This window comes from Zophobas morio, unplaced genomic scaffold (assembly GCF_036711695.1).
Source record: "Zophobas morio isolate AGI-343-1 ecotype UQ-CSIRO unplaced genomic scaffold, CSIRO_AGI_Zmor_V1 ptg000018l, whole genome shotgun sequence".
Lineage (NCBI taxonomy): Eukaryota > Metazoa > Arthropoda > Insecta > Coleoptera > Tenebrionidae > Zophobas > Zophobas morio.
In genome coordinates, this window is record NW_026972123.1 from 2,235,605 (window position 1) to 2,247,340 (window position 11,736).

General features: G+C 24.3%; 1 protein-coding gene across 1 annotated transcript; it reads right to left on the reverse strand.

Moving 5' to 3' along the window:
- Positions 1-2: 2 nt before the first annotated feature.
- Positions 3-10,215, reverse strand: LOC135130767 (putative odorant receptor 59c). The gene is made up of 5 exons (XM_064058188.1): positions 9,994-10,215; positions 9,485-9,948; positions 9,146-9,404; positions 115-273; positions 3-62 (listed from the first exon to the last, which is right to left on the reverse strand). Exons 1-5 carry the CDS (start codon positions 10,213-10,215, stop codon positions 3-5), a joined length of 1,164 nt encoding a protein of 387 aa, XP_063914258.1.
- Between the last annotated feature and the right edge of the window lie 1,521 nt (positions 10,216-11,736).

The window sequence follows — 11,736 nt, forward strand, 5'->3', positions numbered from 1 at the left end:
GGTTAAGTAGTTTCTCCTATCGTTTTCAAGCATGTGTAAAATGAGAGTGTTTTTTTAAATGCCTGAAAATTACACTAAAATAAGCAAGAAATGGAAATTTAAATTTTGGTTTACTTCAGTTGCTGTTTCTAAATTGAATACAAACATGTTGCCAGCCCATAAAGCAGCTTTTTGTTGTCCTTTGAGCATCATTATGACGATGTTCTTCTGGATCGAAGTCGACCTACATTCGTACCATTTGGTATCGTAGGTAACTTGGAGAGTTTTGGATGCCTGTAAATGTTACAAATTGACAGTTTAAAAAAAAACACCATCTGTGGAATTAAGTTGGTACCAAATGAAACTCCTCTAGGGCTTATTTTTATAGTGGTAAGTTGGTAGTACAAAAAACTTCAAATTAGAAATTTCATAACAAAAATGACAAAATAAAATACCTCAAAAATTATTTTTATTATTATTATTTTTTTGTTTGTCTACGACCGAGAAGTTGAAAAATAGAGAAATTTGGAGACTCCAATAATAAACTAAAAACTATGAAAAATTGGAAAATCTCATAACTGAATAATTGAAAATTGATTTTTTAAAAACCGAATAATTGGAAATCGAAAAACTGTAAAAATATAAAATTGAAAATTCAAAATTGCAAAATTACAAAAGTGAAAAATTTTAAAAACAGGGAATTTTAAAATTGAAATCTGAGAAATTGATTAATTAAAAACTGATTGATTGACACATCCAAAAGCTCAAAAAAGTGTAAAATAGAAAAATTCGAAAATCAGGTGCTTTTAAATTTAAATTGAAAAATCAATAAATTGAAAAATTAAAACTGAAATTTTGGACAATTAAAAAATAAAAAATTAAAAGATTGTAAATTCGAAAATTTATTAAACTGTAAAAATGAATAATAATTGCAAAAAATAAAAAACTTAAAACTTAATTAATTACAAAATATCAAAAACAGAATTTAAAAATCAAAAACTTGAAAAATTGAAACTCGAAATTTTGAAAAAATCCAAAAATTTCAAAAATACGAAGTTGAAAAATTGGATGGTCGTAAAATTGAAAAATTATTAAACTGTGTCGGAAAAATCTGCAAAACTATAAAACAGAAAATCCAATAATTTTAAAATCGAAAAATCAAAAACTCGGAAAATTTAAAATCGAAATTTTGGAAAATTAAAAATCAAATAATTGGTAAATCGAAACAATGACATTTAGGCACTTGAAAAACAAAAAATTGAAAATTGAATTTTTAAAGAAACGAAAAATTTTAAAAACAGGGAATTTTAAAATTCAAAAATGAGAAACTGATTGATTAAAAACTGATTAACTGACAATCCAAAAGTTCAAAAAATTGAATAATCAAAAAAGAGTAATATAGAAAAATTCGAAAATCAGCTACTTTTAAATTTAAATTGAAAAATCAATAACTTGAAAAATTAAAACTGAAATTTTGGAGAATTAGAAACTAAAAAATTAAAACATTGTAAATTCGAAAATTTATTAAACTGTAAAAATGAATAATTGCAAAAATTTTTAAATTAAACGATTGGTCAATTGAAAAATGAAAAATTGAAAAAATATCCAAGAATTCCAAATAACCAAAAAATTGAAAACTCACAAAATTGGAAAATGTGATAATTTAAAAATCAAAACTTGAAGAGCTGTTTCATCAAAAAGTGGACATGGAGAAATCGAAAAACTCTAAAAATAAAAAACTTAAAACTCAATAAATTACAAAATTACAAAAACAAAATTTAAAAATCAAAAACTTGAAAAATTGAAACTCGAAATTTTGAAAACTTAAAAATCAAAAAATTTCAAAAAACTACAAAGTTGAAAAATTGGATTTTAGTAAAATTGAAAAATTATTAACCTGTATCGGAAAAATCTGCAAAAGTATAAAACAGAAAATCGAATAATTTTAAAATCGAAAAATCAAAAACTCGAAAAATTTAAAATCGAAATTTTGGAAAATTAAAAATCAAATCATTGGTAAATCGAAACAATATCATTTAGGCACCTGAAAAATAAAAAATTGAAAATTGAACTTTTAAAGAAACGAAAAATTTTAAAAACAGCGAATTTTAAAATTCAAAAATGAGAAATTGATTGATTATAAAAACTGATTAACTGACAATCCAAAAGTTCAAAAAATTGAATAATCAAAAAAGAGTAAAATAGAAAAATTCGAAAATCAGCTACTTTTAAATTTAAATTGAAAAATCAATAACTTGAAAAATTAAAACTGAAATTTTGGAGAATTAGAAACTAAAAAATTAAAAGATTGTAAATTCGAAAATTTATTAATCTGTAAAAATGAATAATTGCAAAAATTTTTAAATTAAACGATTGGTCAATTGAAAAATGAAAAATTGAAAAAATATCCAAGAATTCCAAATAACCAAAAAATTGAAAACTCACAAAATTGGAAAAACTGATAATCTAAAAATCAAAACTTGAAGAGCTGTTTCATCAAAAAGTGGACATGGAGAAATCGAAAAACTGTAAAAATAAAAAACTTAAAACTCAATAAATTACAAAATTACAAAAACAAAATTTAAAAATCAAAAACTTGAAAAATTGGAACTCGAAATTTTGAAAAATTAAAAATCAAAAGATTTCAAAAAACTACAAAGTTGAAAAATTGGATGGTAGTAAAATTGAAAAATTATTAACCTGAATCGGAAAAATCTGCAAAAGTTTAAAACAGAAAATGGAATAATTTTAAAATCGAAAAATCAAAAACTCGAAAAATGTAAAATCGAAATTTTGGAAAATTAAAAATCAAATAATTGGTAAATCGAAACAATGACATTTAGGCACTTGAAAAATAAAAAATTGAAAATTGAATTTTTAAAGAAACGAAAAATTTTAAAAACAGGGAATTTTAAAATTCAAAAATGAGAAACTGATTGATTAAGAACTGATTAACTAACAATCCAAAAGTTCAAAAAATTGAATAATCAAAAAAGAGTAAAATAGAAAAATTCGAAAATGAGCTACTTTTAAATTTAAATTGAAAAATCAATAACTTGAAAAATTAAAACTGAAATTTTGGAGAATTAGAAACTAAAAAATGAAAACATTGTAAATTCGAAAATTTATTAAACTGTAAAAATGAATAATTGCAAAAATTTTTAAATTAAACGATTGGTCAATTGAAAAATGAAAAATTGAAAAAATATCCAATAATTCCAAATAACCAAAAAATTGAAAACTTACAAAATTGGAAAATGTGATAATTTAAAAATCAAAACTTGAAGAGCTGTTTCATCAAAAAGTGGACATAGAGAAATCGAAAAACTCTAAAAATAAAAAACTTAAAACTCAATAAATTACAAAAATACAAAAACAAAATTTAAAAATCAAAAACCTGAAAAATTGAAACTCAAAATTTTGAAAAATTAAAAATCAAAAAATTTCAAAACTACGAAGTTGAAAAATTGGATGGTACTAAAATTGAAAAATTATTAACCTGTATCGGAAAAATCTGCAAAAGTATAAAACAGAAAATCGAATAATTTTAAAATCGAAAAATCAAAAACTCGAAAAATTTAAAATCGAAATTTTGGAAAATTAAAAATCAAATCATTGGTAAATCGAAACAATATCATTTAGGCACCTGAAAAATAAAAAATTGAAAATTGAACTTTTAAAGAAACGAAAAATTTTAAAAACAGCGAATTTTAAAATTCAAAAATGAGAAATTGATTGATTATAAAAACTGATTAACTGACAATCCAAAAGTTCAAAAAATTGAATAATCAAAAAAGAGTAAAATAGAAAAATTCGAAAATCAGCTACTTTTAAATTTAAATTGAAAAATCAATAACTTGAAAAATTAAAACTGAAATTTTGGAGAATTAGAAACTAAAAAATTAAAAGATTGTAAATTCGAAAATTTATTAATCTGTAAAAATGAATAATTGCAAAAATTTTTAAATTAAACGATTGGTCAATTGAAAAATGAAAAATTGAAAAAATATCCAAGAATTCCAAATAACCAAAAAATTGAAAACTCACAAAATTGGAAAATCTGATAATTTAAAAATCAAAACTTGAAGAGCTGTTTCATCAAAAAGTGGACATGGAGAAATCAAAAAACTGTAACAATAAAAAACTTAAAACTCAATAAATTACAAAATTACAAAAACAAAATTTAAAAATCAAAACCTTGAAAAATTGAAACTCGAAATTTTGAAAAATTAAAAATCAAAAAATTTCAAAAAACTACAAAGTTGAAAAATTGGATGGTAGTAAAATTGAAAAATTATTAAACTGTATCGGAAAAATCTGCAAAAGTATGAAACAGAAAATCGAATAATTTTAAAATCGAAAAATCAAAAACTCGTAAAATTAAAAATCGAAATTTTGGAAAATTAAAAATCAAATAATTGGTAAATCGAAACAATGTCATTTAGGCACCTGAAAAATAAAAAATTGAAAATTGAATTTTTAAAGAAACGAAAAATTTTAAAAACAGGGAATTTTAAAATTCAAAAATGAGAAATTGCTTGATTAAAAACTGATTAACTGACACATCCAAAAGTTCAAAAAATTGAATAATCAAAAATGAGTAAAATAGAAAAATTCGAAAATCAGCTATTTTAAATTTAAATTGAAAAATCAATAACTTGAAAAATTAAAACTGAAATTTTGGAGAATTAGAAACTAAAAAATTAAAAGATTATAAATTCGAAAATTTATTAATCTGTAAAAATGAATAATTGCAAAAATTTTTAAATTAAACGATTGGTCAATTGAAAAATGAAAAATTGAAAAAATATCCAAGAATTCCAAATAACCAAAAAATTGAAAACTCACAAAATTGGAAAATGTGATAATTTAAAAATCAAAACTTGAAGAGCTGTTTCATCAAAAAGTGGACATGGAGAAATCGAAAAACTCTAAAAATAAAAAACTTAAAACTCAATAAATTACAAAATTACAAAAACAAAATTTAAAAATCAAAAACTTGAAAAATTGAAACTCGAAATTTTGAAAACTTAAAAATCAAAAAATTTAAAAAAACTACAAAGTTGAAAAATTGGATGGTAGTAAAATTGAAAAATTATTAACCTGTATCGGAAAAATCTGCAAAAGTATAAAACTGAAAATCGAATAATTTTAAAATCGAAAAATCAAAAACTCGAAAAATTTAAAATCGAAATTTTGGAAAATTAAAAATCAAATAATTGGTAAATCGAAACAATGTCATTTAGGCACCTGAAAAATAAAAAATTGAAAATTGAATTTTTAAAGAAACGAAAAATTTTAAAAACAGGGAATTTTAAAATTCAAAAATGAGAAATTGCTTGATTAAAAACTGATTAACTGACACATCCAAAAGTTCAAAAAATTGAATAATCAAAAATGAGTAAAATAGAAAAATTCGAAAATCAGCTATTTTAAATTTAAATTGAAAAATCAATAATTTGAAAAATTAAAACTGAAATTTGGAGAATTAGAAATTAAAAAATTAAAAGATTATAAATGAAAAACAAACTGAAAAATGAAAAATTGAAAAAAAAATATCCCCAATTTTCAAATATCCAAAAAATTGAAAATTTGGAAAATTGGAAAATCTCACAATTGAAAAATTAAAACTTGAAGAACTGTTTCATTAAAAACTGGACAAAGGAGAAATCGAAAAACTGTAAAAATATAAAACTTAAAATTGCGAAATAATAAAAGTGAAAAATCAAAAACTTGAAAAATTGAAACGCCAAATTTTGCAAAGTCAAAAATCAAAATATTAGCAAATCAAAATTTTAAAAACAAGAATTTTAAAATTTAATAAATTGTAAAATAACTAAACTGAAAAATCAAAAACCTGAAAACTTAAAATTATTCAAAATTTGAATCAAAAAAATCGAAATCGAAAAATTATGAAACTGTAAAATTGAAAAATTACAAAACCTGTTAAATCAAAAAATCTGACAATTAAAGAATGAAAAATCGAAAAAATGAAAAATCCAGGGATTCCAAAACCGAAAAACTGAAAACTTGGGAAATTGGAAAATCTGATACGTAATTGATGAACCCAAAAAGTATGAAACTGATTCAATTACAAAAATGAAAAATTGGATAATTGTAAAATCGAAAAATTATTAAATTTAAAGTCGGAAAAATTGCAGCAATATAAAAGTGAAAAGCGAATCACTTTAAAATAGAAAAATTGAAAAATCAAAAACTCGAAAAAATCAAAATCGAAATTTTGGAAAATTGAAAATCAAAAATTGAAAAATTGATTCATTAAAAAGTGGACAAATGAGACATTGAAAAACTGTAAAAATATAAAACTTAAAAATCAAAAAATATAAATTTGAAATTCGAACAACGTTAAAATCAAGAAATTAGAAAATTTTAAAATGGAAGAATTGGAAATCGAAATTTTGCAAAATTAAAAATCGAAACAATGAAATTCGGATAACTGAAAAATCAAAAATTCAAAAATTAAAAATGCGAAAAATTTTAAAAACAAGAATTAGAAAACTGAAAATTGAGAAATTGATTAATTAAAAACCGAAGAATTGACACATCTTAAAATGAAAAATTCAAAAATCGGAGACTTTCAAAGACGAAAAATTGTAAAATAAAAACCTGAAAAATTACAATTAGAATTTTGAAATAAAAATCAAAAAATTAAAAAATTGTAAAATCACAAAATTCAACAATTGGATAATTGTAAATTCTATATATTAAACTGTAAAAATGAAAAACTGCCAAAACTGTTAAATTAAAACAACTGGAAAATGAAAAATCGAAAAATTAAGAATCCAAGGATTCTTCCGAAACAGAAAAATTAGAAACTCGGGAAATTGGAAATTCTGTTAATTAAAAAATCCCAAACTGAAAAACTGATTAAATTCAAAATTGTAGATATAAATGAGAAATTGAAAAACTAAAAATACAAACTTAAAAATAAAAAAATTGCAAAATTACAAAAATGGAAAAATTGGATAATTGTAAATTCGGAAAATTATTAAACTGTAATTCCGAAAAATTTCAGAAAAATAAAACTGAAAATCGAACAATTTTAAAATCGACAAATTACAAAAATAAAAAATCGAAAAATTGTAAAATAATAAAATTAAAAAATCAAAAATTTGAAAATCCAAATTTTGCAAAATTAAAATATTGGTAAATCGAAACGATGAAATTCGGATAATTGAAAAATCAAAAATTGAATTATTGAAAAAACGAAAAATGTTAAAAACAGAGAATTTAAAAATTGAAATTAAGATATAGTTTAACAAAAAAAAAAAAAAATCGAATAATTAACACAACCAAAAATTATAAAATTGAAAAATCCAAAACCTGTAAAATTGAAATTAAAATTTTGAACAATTAAAAATAAAAAAATGAAAAACTAATATTACAAATTTGAAAATTTGAATAATTGTAAATTCGACAATTCATTAAAGTGTAAAAATAAAAAATCGAAAAAATAAAAAAGCTAAGGATTCCAAAACCGAAAAATTGAAAACTCGGTAAATTGGAAAATCTGATAATTGAAAAATGGATTCAATAAGAAGTGGACAAATGTGAAATCGAAAAACTGTAAAAAGTTGAAAAATTGGAAAGCGAAATTTTGCAAAATTAAAAATCAAAAAATTGGCAAAGCGAAACAATGAAATTCGGAGAACTGAAAAATCAAAAACTGAAAAACTATTTGACACATTCGAAAATATTAAAAATGTAAAATTGAAAAATCAAAAAAGTGTTTGAACCGAAAATTTCGAAAATTGGATACTTTTAAAAACGAAAAATTGTAAAAAAATTAAATTGAAAAATCAAAAACCTGAAAAATTATATTTGAAATTTTGAATAATTAAAAAACAAAAAATTAAAAAATTGTGAAATTACAAAATTAAAAGATTGGATAATTGTAAATTCGAAAATTGTTCAAACTACAAAAATGAAAAACCGAAAAATTTAAAAATACAAGAATTCCAAAACTGACCAATTGAAGAATCGATAAATTTGAAAATCTGATAATAGAAAAGTCAAAGATTGAAAAACAGATTCACTAAAAATTCAATTCTGCAATTTTTGAAAAATGAAAATTAAAACTGAAAAAAAATTGAAAATTTATAAAATTAAAAAATTGAAAAATTGGATGATTGTAAAATCGAAAAACTATTAAACTGTATAAATGAAAAATTGCAAAATCGTAAAATTGAAACATCATTAAGTTGAAGAATCAAGAAATTGTAAAATCTAAAAATTTTGATATCGAAAAAAGTTTAAAATTCTAATATCAGATTACTTGAAAAATGAAAAATCGAGAAAATGGAAAACCTGATAATTGAAAAATTGGTTCTTAAAAACAACTAAGAAACTGAAAAATTGTAAAATTATAAAACTGAAAAATCAAAATATTGCGAAATTACAAAATTAAAAAATTATAAAACAACAAATCCAGGTTTCTATAAAAATTATAAGATTCAGTTTTGGGAGTTTTATTTTTGTTTGTGATAACCTCTAGAAGTTAAAATAAAGTTATATATGAAGTCTTAAAGTAAAGGTAGTGTACTCCCCAATTTTCAGGAAAATGGTTTGAACCATTCCTGATTTAATCAATAAAATATATTGACTCATTAATTTTTTTTTTGAGTCAGCCTGTATAAACAATTCTAAAAAATATGAATGCGATGATATTTGTTTAAAATCTACGGTGTATGCGGTAAGTTTAAAGCGCCTGCAAGATTTTAGACCATTCGATTAAATTGAAAGATATTATTTATACAATTTTCATTTTTTTTTCCAAAAATATGGATGTCTCGGCTGAAAATCCAGTACGGTTTCATAAACTAGATTTGTAGAATAGAAGAATGTTATTTAAAAAAAATTGAAACCTATTTGCTACAGATGACAGACAGACAGACTGCTAGAGACGACCAATGCGAAATGGGAGACCACTATTTTCGTATTCTAGGGGCCATGAAACGTTGCCATAAAATAAAAGCAGTAATTCACACTCAGGAAGTAAAAATAATGAACATTTAGATTATTATTAGAGATATTTTATAAATTTCTTGGACACGTCTAAAAAGCATTTTTTTTAGGTTAGTAAACACTAGGCAATTATTATAATTATTTAATTCCGAAACTGTGTTCTAAGTTTGAAGCTGCTCACCTCAGACGTCAAATAAGTAGAAGGAATGCAAAAGCACAGCATCATTTCAAACGAAAGCGTTGTTATATAAAACAACGACTTGAGACTTTCCAGATTCACAGACCTAAAAACCAAGACAGTTATATTTAAATCAATCAAAAAAAAAAAATACTCGCACCCTTTAGACACCAAATACATTTCAAAACACATCGAAATTATATACAGGATGAACTGTATAAAAGAGGTGATCCCTAAAATCGAATTCAGCTGTTTTAAAAATCTAAAAAATGAAACTATAAATAAAAATAACAGTCGTACATTGCGTAACAAAATCTCTACCCCCAGAGAAAATTGTGATACTGTATTATACTCCTCAAATCCTGCAAACACACCCTCTCGTCATCCACGTTTCGCACCTCCTCCAACCTCATCAGGCAAATTTTCTCGTTCAACAACTTATATTGCAAATGCAGCATAAAAATCATGGTACAAACAAACGAGTCGAAAGCCACCACCCCCATACCAATATACCCGAAAACCCAGCTATTATAAACCACGAAAACCCATCTGGGCATGAATTCCGGAACGTAGCAAATAATCGCTAGTCTGTCTGCAAACACCGGACTAAACATAAAGAACACCATCACACTAGCACACAGAACGATGAACATCTTCACCGTCGACTTGATATACTTCAAGTGCCCCAAACACTCCTGTCTGAACTTCTGGTCGAACTGGCTCAGACTCCAGAAGCTCGAAATCTGCACCAGCAGGATTTTGATTTCGCGCTTCTTGACGACGAACGTCGTGAGCTTGACTAGGAGCTGAAAGTGTGGCGGTTTTAGCGTTTTGGGGGTTGGGGTTCTTACCTGGGACGTGGTGAAGAGGGATTCGACGGAGTCCACGAAGAGCTTCATGGAGAAGTCGCTGTAGAAGAACTGGGTGAAAATCAGCAGCATGGTGGTGGTGATCGAGGTGAGTTCGAGTGTGACTAGGAGAGTGGCGGCGAGGGATTTTTTCAGAGGGTTGATTCCGTTGAAGGTGAAGAGGTGGAGGATTTGGTCGACTGGGGGTCTGTAGTAGGGGTACATCTTTGTGTACAAGTGAGCGATTTTGGAGATGGTTGGGTTTAAAAGAGTGTTTGTTATGAATAATGGATTGTGGGTTGTAAATTTCGGGGTGGTTTGTTTTAATTACTGTAATTAAGGGAAGTAGGAATTTTTGTTGACTGGGCGGGTTAGATAGTTGTGCTTGATTAAAAATTTACTTTAGTTTAAATGGTGGATGGTACGGCTGTAGTGGATTAATTATGGTTTTAAATTAATTAAAAGATGGTATCGTGGAAGGAAAAAATTAAATAACGATGATTCAGGAAGTGGAAATTAAAATTGGATTTATTTGGTTGGCGCGTTTGGTTGTGGTGGTACATTTTCACCTAAGTAACGTTTTACAAACATTTTGTAAACTTTAATGCAACGAAAATTTTAATTTCAGCAACTGAATTTTTAAATTATATCCGAAAGCATTCAAAAGTTTACACAGATTAAAGGTGAGTTTTCTGAAGATTATTTACGACTCCGAGTTAGAATAGCCGGATTTTCTGATGAATTAAAGAGCAGATTTATATGCACAAATATTTGTCAAATGTTGGAAGGCGTGCACCAATAAAATGGCCTCCTAGATGTCCGGACTTAATACCCCTCAAATTTTCTATTTCTCGATTTTTTTATTTTTCGATTTCTCAATCTTTCGATGTTTCAGTGATACGATTTCTCAATTTTTGTCCTCTTCAATTTTACGGTTTTTAAATATTTCGATTTTTCAATTTTTTTGCCGATTTCTAAAGTATTTTTTTATTTGTACACTTCTGGACTTCCTAAAGTTTCGATTTTTCACATCTTCAATTCTTCAATTTTTCGATTTTTTAAGATTACGATTTTTCAATTTTGCTTTTTTAGATTTTCGATTTCTCAATTCTCCAAATTTTTAATTTCTCAATTTTTTGAATATTACTTTCAGTTATGAGATTTTTCAATATTTTAATTTTTCGGCTTGTCTATTTTTGATTTTTTTTGATTTCTCGATTTTTTACTATTTGGATTTTCAATTTATTGGAAACTTCAGATTTTTCAATGCTGCGCCTGTTTAATGCTTCGATTTCTCAATTTTTCAACGTTTCGATGTTTTAATATTTCATTTTTTAAAATTATAGGTTTTTCAATATCTCGAGTTTTCAAATCTTCTATATTTCAATTTTTCAATTTTTCCATTTTTTGAATTTTAATTTTCGATTTTCGAGTTTTTCTTTTTTTAAAATTTTTCGATTATTAAATTTTTTAATTTCTCAATTTATCGAATTCAGATGTTTCGTTGTTTTGATTGTTCAATTTCTCTATTTTTCAATTTTTAACTTTCCTTTTCGGCTTCCGACTCCTCAATTTCTCGATCCTCCGATTTTTCGATTTCTCGAAGTCTCAGTTTTTCAATTTTTTGATGTTTCGATTTTTGGATTTCTCGCTTTTTCGATTTTTTTCTTTTGAGCTTTTCAATTTCTGGATTTTCCAATTTTTCAATATCCCGATTTTTCAATTTTTCAATTTTTCCAATTGAAT